The 25,086-nt window shown below is 48.1% G+C and overlaps 1 protein-coding gene across 1 annotated transcript in view; it reads right to left on the bottom strand.

The window, feature by feature from the left end:
* Window positions 1–7,399: 7,399 nt before the first annotated feature.
* Window positions 7,400–25,086, bottom strand: part of LOC131090316 (uncharacterized) — a 55,861-nt gene continuing 38,174 nt past the window's right edge. The window contains exons 5-7 of the mRNA XM_058035605.1: window positions 21,290–21,457; window positions 8,746–9,351; window positions 7,400–8,230 (exon numbers count right to left, since the gene is read on the bottom strand). Of these exons, the coding sequence (XP_057891588.1) occupies window positions 7,804–8,230; window positions 8,746–9,351; window positions 21,290–21,457 (1,201 nt within the window). The 3' untranslated portion in view covers window positions 7,400–7,803. The remainder of the gene's footprint in view (window positions 8,231–8,745; window positions 9,352–21,289; window positions 21,458–25,086) is intronic.

Genomic DNA, 25,086 nt, shown 5'->3' with positions numbered 1-25,086 from the left:
TTGCTGGGAAGAGATCAATTTTCCACCCTTGTCTGACAGCATCAGTTCCCTTCACCCTGGCTCAGGACCCTGTGAAGTGCTGCAGTGTTAAAGATCTGGGCCCAAAAGGAAACACTTGCAATTGGTGACTCCCTTCTTACTGACCTAGGAATTCCTGGAGAAGGGGGAAATCAGGCTGCAAACCTTCTGACTGCCATCTCTGTGGTGTTCCCTCCCTGAGCTGCTGCCTGAAGGAGAGGACTGACCATCCCAAGGAGCAGCAGGGTAGGAATTTCCCAGCCTGGAATAATATTGCTGCCTCCACCCATGGCTCACTGCTTTGGCTTTAATTAGGAGAGGAAAAGCACCTGACCTGTGAGCTGCTCTCCCCAGGTGTCCTGGTTATTTCTGGAAGGTCTCAATTATGCAGTGAGACCACAGAGAGATCCTGCCTTTAGCTTTCAGCTTGCTCAAGGTCTCTTTGGCTGTGACTAAAATCAACTTGACTCTCAAAGTCTTAGTGTTGATCTCTGCTCATGGCACTTCCAAGAATGCCCAGATTTTGTGCAGTTTATGGAAAGAGAATGGACATTTTGGGGACTATAAATCCAAGGAAATATGTTAGGTAGATTTAGCTCACCTGAACTCCTCCCTCTAAGATATCACAGAAACATTAGGAATGAAAAGACCTCCAAGATCATTGAGTCCAGCCTGTGACTGATCACCACCTTGTCAGCCAGACCAGAGCATTTATAACTCCTCAGTTACAAAAGCAGGCAGGTCTCTCAGCCAGCTGTAAAATAAAATATCCAAAAGAATGATGGAGGGCAACAGCACATGAAAGAATGACAGGATTTTGTTGGCAGCTGAGGGAAGGTCCTGCTTGTGCAGGAGGAACATGGAATGGAGCTTGAGGAGGATAAAAACACAGAGTGAGGGCACAGGAGCAGATGTGTGCCTCAGGGAAAGTGCTGCCTGCATGGAGGAAGTGAAATGCAGCAGTGCTGGTGGGGATCATGGAATTGAATTGGTTGTTTCAGAGCTCCATTTCTTGTTTTCCTCAGCTTATCTGGATCTAACTGGGAAAGGAGCTTCACTGGTTTTTGACAGAACATTGTGCTGGGCTAAGCATGTGGAGGTGAATGTCAGTGCTAGAAATAGCCAAGGCTCCTCAACAAAGGAGCATTTATAACATGAAAGTCTTGTGGCTCTGGAGGAGCCTGGGGTGGGAGCAGTGGAAGGGGAAGTTTTGGGTCTGGAGTCTGGACACTGCACCTCAGAGCCAACATAAGGGCCAGGAAGAGACTGGAACTCAGCTGCTGCCTCCTGAGAGTGTGAGCCCAGCTGGGAATTATGGACTGAACTGCTCTCCAGACCCTATCCCTGAGTTGGTCTCCAGATTATCCCTGAACTGGTCTCCAGATCTTTTTCACCTGGAGCTGGAACAGATGTGAGGCCAATTCTGGGATGCAGAACAAGTGTGGTCAGCAGCAGGGCAAGGCAGCACAGAGGGAGCTGCTGTGGCTGGGAGGTTTCTCAGGGAAATGATTCCTCACCCAGGGGGACCATTGTGCTGGAGAAAGAGAAGGATGCTGTGGTAAATGCAGTGAGCCAGGACAGTTGAGCCCTTTTATCTCTTTCACCGAGAATTCTCTTCTGCCTGACAGCATGAGGTGGCTGCCAGAACAGAGGTTGCTGTGTGAAACAAGCTGGGGAAAGGACTTTCATCTTGAGCAAGAAAGAGCTTTTATGTCTCATCAGAAAGGGCCAGGGGCCAAGGGAGCCCCAGCAGAGCAGGAGGATGCTCTGGGCAGCCCAGGGAGCTGGGACATGGTGGGGCTCAGCCCTGGAATGCCCCACTGAGGCTGTTCCTGCCTCTCATTATTCCTGGCTCTGTGCTCCCATTCATCAAAGGCTTCCCTGGCTGCTTTCTGCAATTACACACCTCTTTTTTTTTAACCTTGCAGAAGTCAGACTGGGTTACACAGAGCTTCAAGCAGTTTGGCCTGAAAACTTCTAGGGATGGAGGATGCAGAGCTTCTCTGGGCAATATGCTTTAATACTTAACTGTCCTCATAGGGAAAAAGTTTTTCCTTTGGCACATAATAACCTGTACCCTCCCCTCCCGCTGATTAAAGGCACAGATCAGCATGGATAAAACTTCTGGCATTGCAGAAAGGTCATCTCTGTTGTTGTCATTGAGCTGTGTAATAATAAATTCCATCTCTCAACTATAATTTCAGATTTGCAGATTAGCAAAAATCCTATGATCCACCTCTTTCCTGGTATGCTGGAGACACTGCTAAAAATAGAGTGAGTAGCAAAGCTACCTGCAATGGTCTGAGCCTAAACAGTGGTAAAAACTAATTTACAGTGAATGTCAGTTCTGGCTTGTTTCCAAAGGAATGTTTTGGGATGGCTAGCTGGATACTGGAAATTGTTTGGTAAGGATTCCTTGGTGAACAGATGAATCAAAGTGACATTTCCATTACCAACAGGAGATCTGTCTGTGGCCAGAATTCATGGGGAAGGATATGGGATGATAGTATGACTTTTCATTATGTTTAATATTGTCAGAGAAATTAAATAGCCACTATTATTCATCTCTCTGGGGTAGTAACGTATCTGAATATTAACACAAAATGAGAGATCTGATCAAAACCCACTGACCCAGCAAGGCATTGATGTGTATTTTAATCACTCTCTTTGGGCCACTCAGATAATTTACTCTTCATTATAAATTGGCAAGAAGCTGTGGTCTGCATTTCTCAGGGCAGGGCTGGGGAGGATCAGTGTCCTGTCCTTGTGTGGGAGCCCTTTGGGGTGTCCCAGTGTCACCGGTGTTCCTGGGGGAGCAGCATCAAGGCCCTCAGGACATCTGCTCTGTTGTCACCTGCCTGTGGGCTGGGAATAAGTAAATAAATAATCCAGAGATTATAAATCATCCAGAGATGATTTATTGGGCTCTTGTTTCCCTGTCAGGCTCTGAGGAGGGGAGAGGTCTGTGGGGGAGAGCTCCAGCTCAGAGTGGAAAAGAAATGGAAACTTTTACAGAAATGGATGGATGGGAAAAATGGAAAAGGGTCTCAGGAGGCACTTTCACCTTGGAAAACAAAAATTGTAGGTTTATTGTGAAATTACTGAAGTCCGGTTGAAATGTGCCAGGGGCAGTGGCTGTATAAATGTATAGAGAACACATCATGGGGAGCAGACATTCAGGGAGGACTGATGGAGAAGGCATTACTGGTAATTAATGGCACTGCCCAAACCCCTGTGACTCACAATTCAGGCCAGATGATGCCTGTAATTGATAAAAGATGCAGACAGTTGCCTAAAACTTGCTGTGCTGTATTTTAAGTCATAGAGCAGAAGAGCTGGTGGACTTGTTTTGCATAAAGCATTTGCATTATGCAGGGATATTATTATTAACAGGATGAAGGGGTAACCCTTGAGGTCATAAAATGCATGGTTCAATGAGTGACTTTGACTGCAATTATGCATTAGAGATATTAATGAGAAGGCTGACAAATGAATTGGTGATGCATGTAGAACTAACCACAGCAAAGAGCCCTCCAAATCAATGCTACAAAAAGTTTGCCATTTATCTTCTTTATCCACTGATGCAGATGTTAATTAAGTTCTTTTATTCTTTTTAAAATGTTTTTGTTGTTGTTTTTGTTGTTAGAAGTTTGGTTTCGTTTTTTCAGCACAGAGTTTATTATTCAGGATTTTTTACAGGATTTTACAGGATTTTTTACAGGAATGCTGTCTGATCAGAGGGGTTGGACAAGCTGACCTCCAGAGGCTCTTTCCAGCTGAAATTATTCTGTGATTCCACGAGCAGCACGCATCAGGACTCTCTGTTTAACGCAAGTTATCTGCTGAAGAATCTGCTCTGCCAACTGGAGCCCATGGAGCCACAGCAGGGGCCATATTAATAGGTTGCTTATTTAATGCAATCAATCAGTGCAAACTACACATTGCCTGAGGCTGGAAAAAAATATTGTTGTCCTCACACTTCTGACCAGACATCTGCTCTGGGAGATGACAGGGGGAGGCAGGCTGTGCCAGGCTCTGAGGCCCTCAGGACACAGGCAGGATGAATGCCCAGCATGGCCCTTGAATGAGTGTGATACTAATGACTCTGGACCCAGGCATGGCTGGAAAATAGCAAATGTAATGCCTGTAGTTAAGAGAGAAAAGGGAAGAAAGTAATTTGGTCTGGTATTGGGTCTTAGAGCTCGAGAATATGTGTTCAAGGAAAAAAAAATAGTTTAATGAAGAGTAGACAGAATGCAACATGGATTTAAAGGCTAATTTTTCACTGTGTGTCTGATTGCTTGCCCTGCCTGTCTCCATACAAGTGGAGGTGATAACATTTTGGAGAGAAGGCTTATTTATGCTAAGGGGCCAGGCAGGAGGGGTTGGAATCAGTGCGAATTGTCCAAGAAGAACAATGGCTGAATCTCTTTAACTGTCACAGTAATGGGGCTGTGTAATTGCTTTTCTGTCTGAATAGCAGGCAGCAAGACCTAGGGCCTAAAGACAGAGCAAGCTTCTAACAGGGCACATTCTGGCAAGCACAGGATGTTAAAAATCAACGCCAACAAAATGGCTTTCAGGCCTGTATATTTAAGACCCTGCTGTCTTGGTTTGGTTGTGCTGACTCAGTTCTGAGCTGTGCAGGGAGAAGGGCTCTTCCTGCAGGTGTGGGCGGCCAGCCCTCGTCCTCCTGTTGTGTTAGGAGTGGGTGGGATCAGAAAAAATAGACTGGACACAGAAAAACTCTCAGGGATGGTGGGCAGACAGCTGTGCTCCTCTCCCCAGCAAAGCAGCAAGGCAAGCTGAGACCTGTGGAAGGATGAAAGGACTTGGTAATGCACATCAACAGGAGGAAAATGAGTTGAAAATCAGTGGATTTTTCTACCTGTGTAGAAATTGGAGAAGGTGCCTCAAGCACAGGGAAATGGTCACAAAGATAATGCAGTAATTGACGGCTGAGACATCTTCACAGAGATGAGCTGCCTTCAAGGTATAAATGCAGCAGGGGGAAAGGAAGAATTGAGGAGTTCTAAAGGACAGGTGGAGTCGGTTTGTCCTGCTGCTTTCTTCCCCTTCCCCTGAGCACTTGGGCTGCTGTGGCTGCCAAGGCTCTGGGACAGACTGTAGGGCTCAGAAGGTGCAGATTACTACTACTACTATTATTACTATTATTACTATTATTAATAATAATAAAAAATACAATAATTATTAGTAATCACTATTAAGGTAATAATAATAATAAAAAATAATAGTAATAGTAATAGTAATAATAATAGTAATAATAATAGTAATAATAATAATAATAATAATAATAATAATAATAATAATAATAATAATAATAATAATAATAGTAGTAGTAGTAGTAGTAGTAGTATTGTATAGAAGCTCTGACAAGACTGGCCAGCTCCAGCTGGACGCAAATAACCTAGAAATTCCTCTGGAATAGCTAAAAGCCAAGACTATCAGGGTAAAAGACCTGATGCACATCTCCAGAGTGGGTGGAAGTGATTCACAGTACAACTGACCCTGTGGAAGAAGACACTGAAACCTGAAAGGGACCCAGAACTGACACTATTTGACAGAACCAGCCCTGGTGATGTAAGGTTAATAAAAATAATTCATGGGTTTGTGCTAGATCTGAGGCATGAGGAGAATGAGACTAAAAGAGAAAATTGAGCATATTGTTTGATCTCATGAGCATGAGAAACCACAGAGCCTGTTCTCACAGGAACAAATGGATTAAAATTTTACAGGCAGGTAGGGCAGGCAGTGCAACATATAAAGATGGATATTGCTAAATGTGTTTTTTTCAGTGTCCACTGGAAGTTATAGAAAGCTCCAAAGTGAGACCTCAGAAGAGATGGGGGTCTGGTCCGCCCCAGAAAAATGAGTGTGGAGCAGTTCCTGTGTGTGTTCTGTGGGAGAAGGATCAGCCCAGCTCATCCAAAGGGACAGGCTTTCCTACAAGAAAGAGCCAGGAAAGCAGAACAGGGTGCAGGGGGTGTTTGTGTGAGACTCAGTGCACAGAGCCTTCCATTGGGTTTGTGATGGTCCACCCTGGGGGATTGGCTCTGAGAGGACACTCAGAACATCTCCAGTGGCTCCAGAATGCCTCCAGTGGCTCCCATCACCCTGCACAGCCCTGTGCCCACCTGAGAGGGAGCTGCCTTTCCCCAGTCCCTCTGGGGGCTGTCCCTGTCCCAAGGGCACACACTGCACAGCCCTGATTTCCCTGGGGGTGCCACCTGTGGCTCTTGGCTGCACAGTGGCACAGGGCAGTGTGGGCAGTGCCATGCCTGTGTCTGCACACCAGCTTGGAAGTGAAATAAATTGCTACAAACTTATTGGAGCAATTTATTTTACCTATTTTAAAGAGAGCTTCAACCAATGTCTTTGTGAGTGCAGCAGAGACCATCCTGCTGAAAGGGAGGTGCCACCAAAGTCAGTGTCCCCACAGAGTTGTGCCCAGCAGGTTCAGAGCGTGGCTGTGTTCCCCTCCCATCACCCAGGGTGTCTGGATCTGTGCTGGCACTGGGAATGATCTCCTTTCAGTGCTTTTGTAATTGTTGTTTTTTTTTTTTCTCCTCCCTGTTATTTTTGGAATAAGCTTTAGAAGTGGATTAGAGCCCAGCAGAGGGGAAGGGGGGCTGAACTCTCAGGTTACCTCTTGCCTTCCCCAGGGCCTGGCAGGTGCAGCAGGATGGAGTGTTCTGGGGTTGGTTTGATGTGTTTGTCACACTGAGACCAGGGAAGTGACTCTGCCCAAGGAGTGTCCCTGACTCTGAGAGGCACTGAGTGAACCAGGACAGGACAGTGTGGCTGCCACTGCCACTGAACAACAGGGACATCCCTGCAGCCCTCCACTCTCACCTTTACAGAGCAGGCTGCAGGGCCAGGCCTGTGGGGGAACCTGGGGGACAAACTGTTCATCCATGGCACGGTGCTGGTTCCCAGATGGGAGGAAGGAGCTCCAGGGCCATGTTCCTGTGTGTCCTCCTTCCCTCGGGACAGGCTCCATGGCAGTGGTCCCTTTGAGGGACCCCTTCAGCTGGGTTAACACATCTGAGCTGGTCTGTCAGCCCAGTCCCCACAGACTGGGAGAGCTGCAGGCCACAGACCTTCCCCTGTCTCACTGCTGGGGTGGTGATTTAGGAGCACGTGGCAGAGCTTTGTACCCTGATCCCCATGACCTGGCTGGGCTCACCACAGCTGCTCACCACTGTGCCCTGGGTTTGTGCCCAGAAACCAAGGATTCAGTTGGGCAGGGGAACGTTTGGAATTCCCAGGTCTCATTCCAGTGTGTGTTCAGGTTATGGTCCTGATTGATTTGATGTGCAAAGCCCTTTTAGACAAATAAATAAAAAAAGAACAGGCACAATTTTCTAACAAGTAATGTCATTTAATGAATGATACACTCTAGAAAATAGAAACTACCCAGATGCTGGTTGGTTGGTTGGTTGGTCTGTTTGGGGCTGGGAGAAGGCCCTTGCTTGGACGTACAACGCCTTCGTGGGATTCTTTTGTCAGCATTTGTAGTTGCTGGAAACAAGGACACGTCCATAGATTGAAAGAGACACCAAAGGAGCAATTGTTTTCTAAAATGTGGGAAGATTGCAGGGTGCCATCCCACTCTGTGTCACTGGGCAAGTGGCATGAGGGCTCAGAGCTCACCAACACCTTCACAGACAATCCATACCTAAGGGACCAACGGGACCTAGCACAGCCCAGTCCTCTGGAGTCACTGCAGACCTGGCACTCTGCACAACACTCTGGGCTCTGCTGTTACTGCACTGCACTCTGGGTGCCTTTCTGCACGTGCTGTGTCTCTTCCCTCAATGTCTGGCTGCTAATTCCAGGGAATATGCTTTTCAGGATGTCACAGTAGACCGTGTACAGCTCTGGGTCTATGTTGGGCTTGGGCAGGGAGCAGGAGTTGCAGGCCTGCTCGGTGCCTGGGTGCTGTGGCCAGTACACATCACTGAAGAGAGCAGTGAGGATCTTGTGGGCAGCCTTGTAAGGGTCATCCTCAAACTGCACCATGGCCTTGAGCTCCATCAGGGTGTAGCCGTTGTACCTCTTGCTGTCCTCGGCCAGGGGCTGCACCGTCTCACCTATGTGTCTCACCTTCCACTTCAGGCATTTCAGGTCTTCCTTTACATCCTCTAGCTCTTTCTCCATGGCTTGGAATTCCTGTGTGGTTACAAATCTCCTGCCAAGGAAAGAAGTGGCAGAGACAGGGTGGAGTTCAGAGGCTTGGAGGAGTGGGGTGAGCCCAGCTTGCCTGGGGTCCGAGCAGACAGTGGAGCTTTGGGGGGACATCCTGGCCATGTCACTGAGCACCAGCCCCTGCTCTGCTCTGCTCTGCTCTGCCAGGCTCCAGGGGACAGCAGAGCTTCTCTCTGTGCTACAAGGGGAAGTTGTGCTGCCTACTCTGGAAGGAAAGGAGGCACCTGAAAATTGGGCCCTGCTGGAGGAGCTGAGGGTGACAGCCTGGCCCAGGTCTGTCATTAGGTCTGGAGAGCTAAATGGGGATATGGAAATTGGGCATTTTGCTTCCTGAGTAACAGGGTTTAGTGGAAGCACAGGGTGGGTACTGGAAAACAAACACTGGGAACATCTGAATCATAAAAGATATTTAAATTTTTTTACGGGAGGGCTCTTACTGATTCTATGCCAACATGGGCTGTTTGAGGACTTAGACACCTGTGTGCTCTGGATACATACCTCTCATGATCAGGATCTTCCAGATCTGATTCAAACCCCTTTCCTGTATTCTTTAATTCAGTTTCAGAATAGCCAGGAGCCTGGGAACTCTCTTCAGGAGTCGCTGTTGCTGGAGGCCTTGTGCTTGTCCTGGTTGGGGTCAGTGTGTGATCTGAAGCTGAAGCTCGTACGTTTTGTGCTGAGTGAGGACAGAAGGTGGAGAAGGAAGCTGCATTGATCCCTGGGCTGACTGGAGAGCAGTCAGAGTATTGCTGTGGCTTGGCTGAGCTGGGTGTTAGACTGAGCCTGAGGCTGGCTGGGCAAGATGCTGGAATAGTCCTTGCTCCGAGTGGGCTGGAACGCGATATTGCTAAATTTGTATCTCTTTGCTCAAGTGGTTGAGGGTTTGGTGATTCCCCTGGGGCCAATCTAGTGATGGAGGTGATGTCCAGCAGGGTTTGATCCTGAACCATGGAGATCTGGCTGGTTGGTTCTGATGAAAGTGAAGAGCTGCTTGATGTGTCGCTGGAAGAGCTTGACGTAGCGAATGGGGGGATTTTCTGAGCATTATGGTCACTCCTGTTCCTCTGCGGGCTAGTGACACTTAGAGCTGGGTGTTGTGAAGCCCTAAAGAAAGACAAACACACACTTTTTCCTCTGGACTGGGCTAAAGGCTTGTAAGAAAATTTTAGGCCTATTTTGGGACAATTTTAAGCCTGTTTCCCACAGCTGCATTTCCCCACAGGCTGATTTGCTTCTCATGTCTGTATAAAACCCTCTGCTTCTCATGACCAGGAGCAAAGCATTTGAGAATAAGGCACAGGAATTCAGGACCAGCTCCTCCCTGCTGCTGACTGAGCCCATGTCAGCTGTCCTCAGTGTGAGAACCACTGGGACATCCACATTCTCCTTCCCAAAAATCACACAGCTCTGTGAGAACCAAGGGTTTGGTGCTGGGGAAGGACAGGAAGGGGTGAAAGCTGCGGGCATCATGGCTCTGAGAACACAAAAACCTGGCTGCAGGTGGCCACAGCACCTCTCCCTGCCCATCCTGCCCAGTGTGAAGACCTGCCTTCCTTCCATGGCCCTCATGCTTCAGTCTCCTGGGAGCACTGCCTGGGAACCCAGGGAATAAGGGGATGGCTAAATTTTTCTTAGTTTGTCAATACTGATGGCAAGAGAGGAAAATGTTGCACCCCTGTGGCCTGGAACTTTACTGGCAGGTGGGGAATGCAGCTAAAAATGCCTTGCCCTTGAAGGGGAACAAAGACAATCACTGTGCAGATCATGGTGCAGGATTTCCAACAGCCAAAGGACATGACAAGCTTTTGTAGTGATGCCAGGGACCAAGTGAGTCTTTTTGTGCATCTGGTAAATCCTTGTGGTGGAAGGACAGCAGCAAATCCTGGTCTGGATGGGATGTGTGAGATCTGTGCATGAGGTCCTGTCCTGTGGCCTGAATTACCTACATAGTCACTCCTCCTCCTCCCTGCACTTTTCTCAGTGTTGGATGCAATTAAACACCAAACATTTAAGGTTCTAAAGAGCATGTCTCACACCTCTGGGCTTCAATAGGGTTAATTTGCTAAATCACGGCTTAATTATCAGGTCTAAATCAAATTTGAAAGGTTTTATAATTGGAAATGCAGACAGTTACAGAGCTACTGCATAAAAGCAGAGCCTAAAAGGAATCATAAAATGGGTTATGTAAAGGGCAGGAGAGAAAACAAGCTCAAAGAGAGAAAATGTGTCCCAGGGAGCACCTGGGAGTGCCTTGCCTTCTTAACCTGGCTGAACAGCACTGGAAGGCCAGAATTGCCAGCTGGGCGTGAGGGTGCTCAAACAGTGGGGTAGAGGCCAGGAGAGGAATTGGGATCTCCATCCTTGGATGTGTTCAGATCTAACTGGGCAAGGAATGAAGCAGCCTGATCCAGCCTGGGAGCACAGGACTGGAGCAGAGCCCTCCAGGGTCCCTGTCCACACTCTGCTATTCTGTGGTTCTGCCTAACTATGAAAATAATTTATTCCTCCCCTGTTCCCCTTCCTCCTCTCACTTTTCTCCCCTCTGAGCCCCACCTCACCATTCTTCTCTTCCATTGGAACCTCTGTTCCCACTGACTTTATGGTGCCTGCTGCAGGAGAGTCCCTGATGAATAAAAAGCTTTTTTTTTTACAGAAAAACCAGAGTTATTTGGCTCAGAGGGATTGCTGTCCCTTCCTTACATGTCAGGGTCAGTAGCTCAGGCTTTGGACCATGGGAGACAAGACACAATCCCACTTTAAGACAATTAAAACAAAAAAAAATGCATTTTGGCTGTTAAAATTACATGTATTTATCCTAAAATATCTCACCATGTCAAACTATCTGAACGGAGAACAATCCCCACCTCCATTCTAGGGGGGATAGGATATGCACAGTAAGGGAAAGGCTATTTGGGTGCACATAAAGTCTGAAAGACTTAATTTCACATGTTTAGCAGTGTGGGACAGGGTTGGCTTTTGAGGGGGGTGGTTTGGGGAGTTTTTTGCATAAATCCAGGATTAGCTGTAGGAGATGAAGCATTTATTGAAAGATGCAATTTAAAAGAGTGACAGAAAGCACGTTTCATAACTAATCCCACTGAAATTTATATAAGAAACCTTTCAATTCACCTGTGCACTGGAGGAAACAAAAAATGTATTATAAACTGTCAGCTTATTTTGCTTCCCTTTTCCACCCCATAGTTTTCAGGAGCTGCCATGCTCCACACAGGACTGCATTTACTTTTATCACCCTCCTTATCTCGGAAGCAGAAAAACTGGTAGCTCAAGAAGCAATGTTAAAGCAAAATGTCAGTCTGGATGTTAGCAGAGGTAAATGAGGACAGAACTGAGACCTTTAGCTTTGGAATTTCCTAGTGGGCACGGTTTTGCCTGAAGACAGGAATGAGATTCCCACTGCTGTCAGTGCAGCGAGGCTGGATCTTCGACCCGTAACCATGGTGCTTTATCAGAGGGGATTTTTCCCCACTCGCTTTTTTTTTCTACGTGGTGAATCACTACGAACTGAATAAATTACAGGAAGAATTGCAAGACCTGGAGTTGGAATCAATGCTGACATGAAACAGGCAGCTGATTGCAGCTGTCAGGTACCTCCACAAGGAGAAACCTTGGCTCAACTTTGAGCGACACTTCAAATGCGTCAAGCCCTTGTTGTCTGCCGCCTCCCAGCCTGTGCTGCTCAGCATATAAAGCATGTTCCCCGTTGTCACAGTGACCTTGGCTGCCGTCTGTGCCTTGCCCTCTCCAGCTGAGCTGGTGCTACACGCTTTTTTGGAGACATTTGAAAGTTGCCTGCACATCCAGCAGCACTTCGCTTCCACGGCGCTCATGACCGAGGGGAAAAAAAAAACCAACCAGTGGATATTATTTGGTTTTTGTTTTTTATGAATTGTTTCCACTGTGTTTTAAACCTAGAGTTCTTCTGATGAACTTGTCTGAATAGGAAAAAATTACACTATGCTTCAGAGTGAAGCACTGAGGGATTGGTTGCATAAATCTCACTGTAGACAGCCGGGGTGGGAGGATGGTAAAAGAGCTGTAGGATGGACCCAAGGGAAATGCCTACAGGGTGATGACATGAGAATAAAACTATTTTTTTCAAGGCCTCCTCTTTGTCAGGTGACCCTTCTGAAATGCCCACGCTGCCAAAACAGTGACATATTATTTCTTTAACACTGAATTAATTTTGAATAATCTCTCAGTTTTCTACAAGAGCAGCTGGTGTCCTGAACTCTGGGTTTATCTGCCTCAAATAACACCAAGGCTTTCAGTCACAGACAGTAAGAATTTGCTGTTTCCTGCTCAGCTCTTCCTCTTCTGGGCTATTTATCTCTTCTTTGGCCCTGCCAACACACCTGTCCCTCCTTGTCCTTTGTGATATTTCTCCTGTCTCTCTCTTGCCCATTTGACATTCAGCATCTGCACCTCTCCCACCTGCCCTGTGGCATCCAGGCTCCTCATGTTAATGCCTTATGGTGGGACAGCTCTGGAGGGAAGGGTGGGAGTGGCATGGACATACAGATGTCTGAAATCAGGGACTATTGCTGGCTGTGAGCTAATAACAGTGTGCTTTTCTTGCTAATAAATAACTGTGCAACAACAACAAAAATATCCTGAGGTGAAACTTCTATATTTTTGTGCAGGGGCTATACACAGCTGGAGCACTGAGATCTCCCAGCCTTGCACTTCTGAAAGAAAAAGCTGAGACTTCCAAGGTCAAAAATGACAGCAAATAGACTTTAAAAGTGTCTGGAAATGCTAAATTTGGTATGTCCGGGGGTATCAGATGTATAGGGGCCGGTACCATATGTTTGCTCAGGAAGGCAGCTTGGGGAGAGCAGAGGATGCCAAGTTATGGTTAGAGCTCCCTGATGCTCAGCTCAGGTAAGTTGAAACCCTGCTAAAGGGGTTTAAAGGAAAGAAAATAATTTTCTTTTTAACCCTGTTAAAAGAAAATTATAGTTCAGTGATGGACATTAAATGGTTTAATATAGAATTATCGAGACTGAATAACTGCATTGTCCTGATTGAGTCTACTCTGGATTCAAGCTTCTGATGGAATTTATAATTTAAGGTCACTTCTCACAATGGAGAGCTCAGTTTTGCCAACAGAGGAACCTGATATCCTGCCCTGGCATAAGGCCCTTTGTGCTACCTGTGCTCCCACAGTGCTGTTGGGCTGCTCAGAAACCTTTAACGTTCTCTCTTCCAAAATCACCTGGCCAGGTAGTGTTTGTCTTCCACAATTGCTCAGCCTCGTTCTCCTCTTTACAGCTTTTGCTCTTCCACTCCTCAGGTGCACTCCCCCAGATCCTTTCCTCTCAACAAGGACAGATGCCCTGATTTGTCTTGCTGGGAGGACAGAAAGATTCACGACGCCTGAGGATGAGCCAGTTCTCCTCATCTGCCGTTTGCTCCAGGCTGGAGCCTCCTCAGAGCCCTCTGGGTGAGCTGCAGGTCCTGCAGGGGATGGGGTGCTGGCTGAGGAGAGCAGCAGGAGCAGCTCCAGGTGGTGCCTCCTGGTGTCCTGCTGGCAGGGGCCACCCCTGTGGGACGTGTCCATGGAGTGCTCCTGGTGACCTGCTGGCGTTTCCTCTGCTGGTGGCCCTGGCTTGGTCTGTTCCAGGTGATGTGTCCTCTTCTTCCTCACCACCCATGGGGTCAGTGTGACCTTGGTGGCTGCTCTGCCTTTAGCCAAGCCCTTCTCTTGCTGTTTTCTCTCCGTTCTCAATCCTCTGCTGGCCATGGGCCCCTGGAATGGGGAATGTGACAAGGACTGGGAGTGTGGGAGTGTGGGACCCTGGAACCAGCATCAAGGAGGATCCTGGGGTCAGGCCCAGGCCAGTTATGGCTTGGTGGACTTGCTTGAAGAAGGAGAGGTTCATCTAAGCGTTGTGAGGCTTTGTGCCATCCCAAGCAGCAGTAACTAATGGTTTTTCCTCCCTAATAAGCATGGATAATGAGCATTTTGCAGCTTCTATTGGATTTGTAAGCAAACTGTGAACTGAGAGCACAACTTCCCTCCTGTCACTTCATTAATATTGATCTGATTTCATTACAGAAGGTAAGGATGTGAGGCTGAGCCTGATGGAATATTGAGGGATGGACACTGTTCTTTAACCTGACTCTGGGCTTCTTGTTTGGGGTTTGCCTTCCCAGTGCTGTCAGCACTCTATGGGGTGAGCTCTGGGTCCTTTAAAATGGAAACACTTGGGACAGGGCTGGCCATATTCCTTGGAACACCTATTGCCAAGACTTGTTATTGGTTCTTTAAAACCAAGACCTCTGGACAGGCTTCAGTAATAAAATAAACACATTTGAGAACCTGCCAGGAGCTTGGCAGGTGAGGAACATTCTCAGGAAACATGACCCAGATCAATTTTGTACCAAGAGACATTTTCAGGCCTGTGAGAATGAAGGGCATGGATCTGCCTGTGGAGAGGTCCATGACTGACAATGACATTTTCAAGGAGCAGGAGTTACCAATGAGCTGATGACAAACCCAGCTGGAGAGCAGTGCCAGCACTATCATGCCTGTGGGGACACCACCTGCAGTGACATGGGACTGGAGAGCTGTTCCAGCAGGTCTGGGCAGGGAGCAGGACCCTCAGGGGTGGGGGTTACACACACCAAGCTTCCATGAGAATGTGGCTGAGATGTGCATCTCAGCAAGACAGAGGCAGCAAAATGCCATCAGGTTTCCAAATTTTAATAGCGCAGAGCCAGCAAGTCACTCTCCCAAGGCTCCCTCCTGCTGAATGAAGGATCACTGGCTTTCTTTCCAAGGAAATAGATGCATGAAACTGCACACATCTTTCCTGGAGAGTAAAGAAAAAGTATAGTATTCAGAGCAGGGCAGGAGCCATGCTCCAACATTGCTCTGTACATTGAACCACTGATTCCCACAGCTTAAAGCAAGGGCTTTTTGCAAACACTGAATAAAAGCACAGCAATTTCCAGAGAAAGTGCAAGAAATGGCATTAATTATACTAACATTATTGTCTACCAAAGCTGCTTTCAATCATTTTTATATTCAATAGCATGCATCATCATGAATTGGTGATAAAGATAGATGAAAAAAGGTAGTGATAATGAAAGTTATACAGGTGTAAATTAGAGCATATTTTTAAACTACTATGAAGTCACAGCTTCTTGAGATAACACAAAATTATAGGATATGTGCACATCCTAAATTGAATGCTGGAGAATTCTGTACTGTTCTTATGCTGGTTGGTTATCTCTTGGGCAAGGCTGTCTGGGAAAGCAACAAACCTCTATTCCCAAAGCTTCCTACTCCAAACCTGGTTCTGGGCCCCGGGAGCCAGCGTGGGGACAGTACAAGCCATTGTGTGCCAGACACATTCATGGTCACTTACTATTTGGGGAGCAGCTATGGAGGCACTGTAACCTCAGGTCCCCAGCCTCAGCCCTCTCCTCCTCAGTCCTGGAAAAGAGAATATAGAAGTAGCACCTTGAACAGAAAGAAAAGCTGCTCCCAAATGTACACAAAAAGGGTAAAAACTAATTAGAGTCCAACGTACCTGGGCTCCTCCATCTACAGCCAGGCCCATCATGCAGATGGTGATGGGCTCAGGAAGGACTTGGTTCCCCTGGCTTTGCCCCTCTTGGGGGAAAGCTCATGTAAAGAGGCCTTGGGGAATGGAAATGAGGGGCTCAGGGCTGCATCTCTCCACTCTTCCCCTCTCCAGGGTGGATCTAAGCACCGGGGCCCAGCAGCACTGGACAGTGTGTGTGTTTGGAAGTGGGGATGGAGCTGCTGCTGCTGCACCATTTTAGTGCCAGTGCATGTGATTTCCAGAAGGAGCAGCTCTGTGGATAAAGCTTCCTGTGTTGCAGAATAAAGTACAGAACAAATCCAAGGCAGGAGGTTGCACTTATCCCTGTGCATGGATGAAAGGGGAACGGGAAGATTGGAAATATTGATGTCTGTGTGAAGAGCTACTGACTCTGCCAATGGGAGGTGCCTCAGGTCAGTAACTGAAACCCTGCTCAGGTACCTGGGTGACCAAGCAGGAAATCAGAGCAAAGGTTGGCATGGCTTTGGAAAGCATTGGTATGATCTGCACATCTGACACGAGCACAATGGACTTAGAGGAAGCAAGCTGTGAGTATGGTACATTACAGAAATGTGCAAAAAGGGGAAAAATGGTGTATGAATGATAATTTGAAAAGTTCTGGTTCTCACAGTGCTGGGAATAGTCCTGATTTATTAGCTCTGCAATAGCTTTGGTCCTGCTGTCTGTTTCAAACTGCTCCTAGCACTTAAAACTACATTTTCTGTCCCTGCAGAGACATTTTGTCTGCACTGCTATCAATGGCAGTTTGAACTCAGCTCACTCCAGAATTTCACCAGTAGCATCTGTCTGCTTAGGTTGGTGTTGCAGATCTGAGTAAGGGCCCAGTCAGCAAGAAAAATGTTGTGAAATGTTGTGAAATCAGCTGCAGTGGCACAATGGGTGTTGATGGACAGCTGCAAACGCTGTGCTAGGGATGGGTGAGCTGGGGGAGGCTGAATCTTGCAGATTTACTTGCTAAATGTGTTGGTTTAGCAGCCCCTGGTAAGTGGGATTGGCTTCACAGGGAGCACAAGGCTGGATCCCAGACTGAACCAGGGCTCTGTGATCTCTGTGTGGGTCCCAGGGTGGGAAAAGACCCTGACCTCTCTCTGCAGTGGGATTCTGTAGCCCTGACCAGCCTGGATGCACATCCAAAAGCTGCTCTTGTCCCCACTAAAGAGAGCCATGGGTAATTCCAGTTCCCTCACATCACAAAATTTTCATTCCTTGCCCAAGGCAGTGATGAGCTCTCCATTGAGGATCTCACTTGGATTTGATTTCCACCCTTTCAGGCCCCATATCCCTCACCTCAGGCTTCAGTCCTCACATCCCTCCACCCCTGGACATTCCCTTGTCCTCCCTGGAGCTGCTCCTGTCCCTGTTCCTGCAGCTGTGCCCCTTGCCCAGGGCTCCCTCTGCCCCACCAGCACAGCCAAGTTTTCATTCTTTACCTGAGAGCAAAATCCACCAGAATCCTGGGAGAGGGAGAGGTGTGGTGGGAACGGTGCCTGAAAGGGTTTTTTAAATATATGAAAAAAATTGAAGGCAAGAAACGGAGAAGAAACTTGGGAAAGAATTGAGTCTGGGTGAGCTGGCTGTGCTGGCCCTGCCTGGATGGATGTGGGGATGGTGTCGGTGGAGCTGCTTGGTCTGAACAAGCAGAATTCTTGTGAATGCATCTTAATTATTACACAGCCATAGGGGAAAAGCTGCCAAAACAGCAGGGGAGAGCTAAAGCTGCTCAAACAGCAGCTCCTAAACAGCTGGGCAGGGGAAGAGGAGAAGGTCTGGCACCATCCCTGCAGCTGCTGTCACAGAGATTATCAGACTTTATGGGACAGAACAAAGAATCCCTGTCCCTTTGGCTTATTTTTGGCTTAATATTTCATAAAGGCTGTAAGATTTAGAAATTAATTATTGATTAATTAATTGAAAATGACTAATTGAATAAATGCACATATTTAAGATAAACCACAGTTTCTTGCTTCTGTATCAATCATTTCATGTTGGTTATTTGAAAGATACAGAGTTGGATTTTTCCAATGGTTACCTGTAAAATGCCTTTTTTCTGCTAGGACAGCACTGCCAACAGCAAAGGCCAGGTTGCATTTTGAAGTGACATCTAGTTTTTACTAGATACCTGCAAGAATTAATCTCCATATCACTGAGCTAATTTTTTCTTCTTGCAAATTAACCCAGCAAACAATATTTTATTACAGATAAACAGGTAACATGTAAGAGCTAGTTCCCAAAGGGATCCTCAGAGCAGGAAGGGAGGAAGCAGGAGGGCAGTGAGGGCTCCTCCTCTCCTGGCTGGGGTAAACCTCAGATGAGGGACTGTGCTTATGGCCACATGGGGCAAGAGTGTTCATGTGAAACAGAGCAGGAAGAGAAACTGGGAGGGATGGAAGACACTTGTCATGAACTAAAAAAATGAAAAAGATGAGCAAAAGTTATAGACACACATTCATTTCAAAGGAAAACACAAAAAAAAAGGAAGGAAAAGCACTTGAAGGACAAAGACTGAAAGCTGACTTTGCAGTTAATTCTGATAATTTTCTGGAACACTTAGAGCATGAATAATACCTCCAATTCAGTATAATTGAACTGGTTTTCTCAGAGTTACCCTGAGGGCTATTGTACCTATTATATCTGGAGAGCTCTGGTGTCTTTCAATTGTATGGTGTGAACCACAGAGTCTGTTTTGTCTGGACTTCTCAAAGTATCCCAAGCCTGGATGGGACATAAGGGGATGTAGCACCACAAATCTTTGATTTTTCAGCAGCTGCTTCACTGTTTTCCTAGTTTAGGAGCAGTGAGGTGCTTGGGTACAGGGGATTTGGATGTGCTCCTGCCTGGGGCTGGGCAGCTCCCTGTGCTGGCTGAGGTGGGCTCAGAGCAGGCTGTGGGGCAGAATTTGGGGTGCACACAGACATTCCTGGGGTGTTAAAGGCCTCCCCACGTTCTCAGAGCAGAGGCTGCCCTGGGATGGGCAGGCTGAGGTGAAGGAGCAGCAGGGCCACAGAGGGTGAGGCAAAGGATGGAGCTGCTGGAGGGGATCAGACAGCAAACCATGGGGTGATGAGGCTCATCCCCTGCACCTCCAGCACAGCAGCACAGCTGGGAGCTCCCAAGGGGCCATTTCAGCTCTCACATCCACATGTCCAGCAGATCTGCTGCTGTTCTATGCAGTTGCATGCAATTAAAATGAAGCACAATGCAATGAGAGAGTTGAGAAAACACGTGCAAGATTAGCGGCGTTTTACTGTCAGTACTTTTCATAAAGCTAATTTCTTCCCTGGGAGCAGAGGCCTGTAGGATAATATTCCCACCAAAAAAAATTTATCATGCAAAATGGGGCTGACACTTTCCTTCCCTGAGTCCCAGGTGCTAAATGGAGCTGTTGGAGTAATAATAAAGTTTAGTTTTCAGAGGCATACAGGACAGTGCCTGTTGCACAGGTGTGCCCAGCCCAGAGGTTGGATGTGTGCTCCAGGGGGTGCTGGCTCTGCACTGAGGCAAAGGAACAGGCAAAAAGGGTGAGGAGATGTGCAAAGTAACTGGAAGGAAGAAAGGCTGGAGGGTTTTATTCATGAGGTATGAAAAGGAACATGGAGGTGGAGGAGTAGGAGGGAATGTGAAGTATCCCTGGGTATGTGCACAGGAAGAAAAGAGGATTTATTTTATTTTCTATTTGTGCAAAGGCAGATGGGAGCTCAGGGAAGTTGTGTGGGACTGAGGGCACCCACAGCATGCAGCAACAGGGTGCTGTTAATGGACTGCCCCTGGACCCCTGCAGTCAGAGCATCCCCAGGGCACAGCAGTGAAGCTGAGCATGAATAGGATCACTTTAAAAATTAAAAAATTTGGTATATTGCTGCACAGCTTTGAATCTCTAGAATGATCCCATGGTAACACTGTCTCTGGGCTTCCCATTATGTATTCAGATACAACAATTAAAATAATGTGATATAAAAAAAGAAAGTGATAATCATGAAGTTAGGGAACACCACATGCTTGAGCTGAGTGTGCCAAGTGTGTGTGGAAGGGCTGGGAGGAGGTGACCAAGGAGGGAATTGTTGGGGGTGGGATTGTGTCATCTTGTGAGGGCAGGAGGAGCCCAAAGCAAACCCACCATGCCCACGTGAGAGAGAGAGAGAGGTCCCTGTCCTCTGGGCCATTAATATATTCTGCTATTTACTGTTCCAGTAGTGCTGCTTCAACAAGTCTCCTTGGCATTTTCCAGTCTAACTCAAGATACTGCTCCTTATAGTTCTCCTGAGCTCCTATCTGCAATTCTCACTTCAAAAATTCATCTGGTTTCCCTCCCTGAGTGCTGATTTACCCTGAGGCACAGACTGACCCCTTCCTCCTCACTGTGTCTGGGCTTTCTTTGCTCCCACAGAGAATTTTTTAGAATTCACTGTCATGTCCAAATGCAAAATTAGGAAAATCATGGTTGTTTGCCTCATTTCTCTTTTCCTTCCAGACTGTCTGAAAGGCAGACAGAAAACCTGGATGTTAGCACACGGATAACTGCAACAACAGAATAATGAATGAGATAACCAAGGAAAAGCAATAATCATGGAAGCTCTCTAGTTCTGCCCTCTCAGGAGAGCTCCTCACTCTGAAATTCTGAAATTCCAAACCTTCTGTCCCCCCAGAGCTTCTCCACCATGGAGAAACGGCCCCACTGGTCTGACAAACAGCCATGCATCCTGCTTATATTTCCTGCCCCCAAAATATCTTTATATCACTTCAGGCCATAGATTTTGGTGAGGATTTTCTGTACTTCTCAGCTCTTCATCCTGTGAGGATCCATCTCTGCTGTGTGAGCTCGGGATCTGTGCATTCTTCACAATCCACAGCTTTAAACAAAGCCTGAACTTTCTCTCCAAAGAATGAGGGCAGGGGAGCAGAGTGACAGAGCATCTCAGGGCCTTGGGACCCACCAGGACTGCAGTCCCCCTCAGACCCTGGTGGCACTGGGTGGGTGTTTTGCTTTATTTGTGTGCATTTGGCAGCTCCAAAGTGGCCTGATGGTGGCTGGAAAATGCCTCAGCAGCTGTTGGGATTATTGGGAGGTGCCTGTTGCACGTGCTGGGGGAGGATGGATGTCACATTTGGCACACCCCCGCAATTTTACCTTTCTAGAGAGGGAGAATCAGCTGACATTGGCAGCACAGCTTTTTGTGAATTGGGTGCATATTGTAAAGATTTCAATGAGTACAGGAGAAAGGGTGGGCACTGGGACAGCACAAAATTGATGAAAAACTAAACCAAGGAGGACCTTTTGAGTTTGCCTTTCACACCTTTTGTGTTTGCCTCTCACACACACCTTTTCCAGGCGCCTCAGAGACTTCACCCATGAGTGCTGAATGGGTGAGAGCCTGAAACCAGCAGAGTCCATGAAAACCTCCCCTGATGGAGTGACTGACTGCACTGACCTTTCTCTGAAGTACTTGATGGCTTCCTGGTCTAGGAAGTTCTGCTCTTCTCGAAAGCCCTGCTCAAAGATTTTGCGCTTGTGCCTGAACTCAATGACAGTCTTGGTGTAGGAGTTGAGGGTGGTGACAGAGGCTGCCATGCAGCAGGTGAAGGAGCCCCAGGCCAGACTGTGGAGAGAGAAACCAGCAGACAGAGCTGGGTTACACAGCAGCTCATGCCACATTTCTGACACACACACACAGGCTGGGACCAGGCAGGGGAACTGGAGGTGACAAACCCATCTCATCTAAGCTCCTCTTTCTTACCTCCAGCAAACCCATCTCATCTGAGCTCCTCTCACCTCAGCAAACCCATCTCATCTGAGCTCATCTTACCTCCAGAGACCTGTGGCTTATGCTCAGGCAGGCAGGAGGATGGGCTGGGGCTGGGCCATGGTTCCTTCATGCCATGGAGAACCCTGTGCTAAGGTGAACACCTGGTGACACTATGGCCAGACACCTCCTGATCTCCTCTGAAATGCCTCAGAGCCTTGCAGACAAATGTTAAAACCCACACACTCCCGGAGGGAGCAATGTCAGAGAGCCTTTTGGAGCAGTTTAGCCATCCCTGGGACACTGGCTGCACAATGCCACTGCAGGGGTGGGTTCTAATCTGCTTTTCATGACTTCCTCAGATTACTGTTTTTCCTTCTTTCCTGGTTCATGGACACCTCTGGCCTTCCTGCCTTGTGTCTGGTCTCTGAAAGCCTGACCAGAGCAGAAGACAACAGTTCCATTTTGTGGAGTCACCAGCCTGGGGAGTTCCTGGCTGAGTCCCCTAGAGTGAAAGCAGTGCCAGCCAACCTTGGCCAGCCAGCACACCTGCAAGTACCAACCAGGAGCACAGGGAGGGAGAAGGGAAGTGGAAAAACATAAAAGACAGGCCCAGGTTCAAGCTGGCACAGCAGCAAGTGTTGTCCTGGCTCTGCTGGCAAGCAGGGTCAGCTGGGAGCTGCTCTGGTCCCTGCTTGTGGACAGAGGTTCCCTCCAGCTGCTCTTGTTCTCCCTCAACTCAAGTTCAGATGGGGGTGGCAAGGGACTCATGGCCCCAAGGAGTTGAGGTGCTTTTTGAGCATGAAATGAGGCTGCAAAAACAGGCCCTGAATTGCTCCTTTTGTCTGCAGAGCTCCTCTGCTTTCCAGCTCCCCTCAGCTTCACACTCAGCCCATCAGCTCTGGCTACACAGAGCTCACAGTGGCTGCCTAAGCAAGCTGGATTAACTCCATCACCTGTGATGGTGACACACTTTACCTGCTCCTTTTTTTGCACTTTTTCTGTAACAAATGGATGTGAATTATGTAGAGCAGAAAGTATCCAGCCCCAGTAGCATTATCTTATAAATACGCATTGTCAACACAGCTCTCAGCATGAGCTATTTTCCCATTCTGCAAAGGACCTGCAGACAAGGAAGCAGTTTCTCATTTCAAATTAGACAAAACTTGAAAAAGAGCACATATTCATGGACTGAAAAATCTGGGGGAAAAAATGGCTCAAGTAAACAGAAATGGCTCATTTCAATGATTTCAAAATTCAGCTTATAACAAGTCCTGCAGGGACTCCTGAGGCAGGGAGATGTGTGGAGGCAGCTCTTTCCCTGTCAATTTTGAACCTGTTAGCCAGATGGATTCAAATGAGAAGGAAATGCAGTGACCCTGGGGTGACAAAGTCCCCTGAAGTTCCCCATGGCAGGAAGGGAGCTGGGGCTGGGTGTGAGGGGCACACTCAGCATCTCCCTGGCCTGCCTGGGTCTGCATCCCACCTGGAGTGTGGGGAGAGCTCCAGCAGTGCAGACATTTCCAGCTGGGCTCCCAAACAGTACCCAGGAAGAAACCAGCCAAAAAGCACACACCTCACTGTGCTGGGGAATGCAATTTGAGAGAGAATTTCTCTTGGATGTTTCTGATGGTTTCTGATGGAATCAGAAGTGCTGAAAGGTTCAGAGAAGGAAATACTCTCAGTGCCTGGCATTTGGGAAATCATAGTAATTAGGCAATTAGGATAGATGTACTTTAGTTTTTGTGGACCTTGGTTAAATGCTATTTATTTTGAATTGTAAAGAGTGGTTGTCCTACCTTAGGAGTTACAGCTGCCTTAGGTGAAGGCCTCTTTAACAGCAGTGTTGTTAATACTCCATGGGCTCTCAGGCTCCCCCATGGCTCAAACAGCTCAGGCTTTTTATATTTATTTGCTTTAGAGAGTCTGAACTCCAACATCTCCTGATCCTCAGGGGCACTGAAATCCCCACCCTGGAGAATCCCCTGGGCCACTCCTGACTCGTGCCAGAGCCCAGAACAACCTCCAGGCCTTGCCAAAGGCTTGGGAATGGGGTTGGACAACAGACACCACCCTGAGACATCCGAGCAGACCAGGAGCAGCCCTTCCTCGTTTTGGGGAGAGGTGTTTTTATCATTCCCTTTTGATAGAGGGGAAGCAGAGTCACAGAAAACTTAATTTTCCCACTGGCCCTTGGGAAAGGGATGGCAGAGTGGATCCCCAAGACCCTCTGGCTCTGGGACATGGGGACAGTGTTCCCAGGGCTTGCCAGGGCTGTTCCAGTTCTCTGGCTGGGGCTGCAGTGGCACATTCACAGCAGATGGAATTAAAGGTGGTGGTGACAGCTGCTGGCACAGGGCTTCTCAAAGCTCATGCTCCAGGACATCACCACAAACCAGGTGGAGCAGAAAATGATTCCTGCTGTGTGGTTTTCCACCAGGCTGGGTGGGCATTCGTAATTAACCCTTCTAAAAGAAGGTGTTTGAGTCAGGGTGGTGCCAGGGGAGGTTCTCTGGTCTGTACAACAGTGCTGGCTCAGTGTTAGCTGGAAGGCAGAAGCCTTGGTTTTGCTTCTTTTGACCTCCAGCCTGTCCTTTTCCAGGTCTGCTACCCATCAGTAGCATGGCATGGAGACCCCATGGCTGTCCTCAGGCTGGAAATGCTGCTGCTGCTCAGCCCTGTCCCAGATGAGCTGGAGTTTGCACCTTGCCCCACATCCTGCACGGATCAATGGGCTGCCCTGGAAGCACCAGGGAAGGGAGGGATGCAGGGAGGGAGGGAGATTGCTACATGCAAGAAGGAGCTTTGTGGCTGCAGTGGCTGGAGAGGGCTCAGCTCCCAGGGTGGCTGTGTGGAGGGGAGCTCAGCTCTCACCCCAGGAATTTGGGCTGAGGGGATGTTGCTCCCACGTTTCCCTGCCTGTGAGTATCTCAGAGTCCTCCACAGTGAGACCCAATCCAGGGCCAGTCCTGCTCCTTGAACCAAAGCCCACTGTGCCTTCCCTGGCTGTGGCTGCCCAGGGAGAGCTGAGGGAGAGGCTGCTCTGGGACAGGGCTGGGGTCTGGACATCATCCCTCATGGAACACAGCTCCCAGCCCCATCTGCCATGGGACACATCTCCTAAACCCATCTCCCATGGGACACAGCTCCCAGAGCCATCTCCCATGGAATACCAGCTCCTAAACCCATATCTCATGGGACACCAGCTCCATCTCCCATGGAATACCAGCTCCCAGCTCCATCTCCCATGGGACAAAGCTCCATCTCTGTGGGACACAGCTCCCAGTCCCATCTCCTGTGGGGCTGGACATGGCTCCCAGCTCTGTCTGCCATGGGACACATCTCTTACACCCATATCTCATGGGACACCATGAGACTTCATCTCTATGGGACACCCACTCCCCAGCTCCATCTCCCATGGAACACCACTCCATCTCCCATGGAATACCAGCTCCCAAACCCATCTGCCATGGAACACCAGCTTC

The sequence above is a fragment of the Melospiza georgiana genome, chromosome 16, assembly GCF_028018845.1.
Source record: "Melospiza georgiana isolate bMelGeo1 chromosome 16, bMelGeo1.pri, whole genome shotgun sequence".
In the NCBI taxonomy this organism is placed as follows: domain Eukaryota; kingdom Metazoa; phylum Chordata; class Aves; order Passeriformes; family Passerellidae; genus Melospiza; species Melospiza georgiana.
Note: the sequence above shows the minus strand (reverse complement) of the source record. Positions and strands in the feature narration are given on the sequence as shown.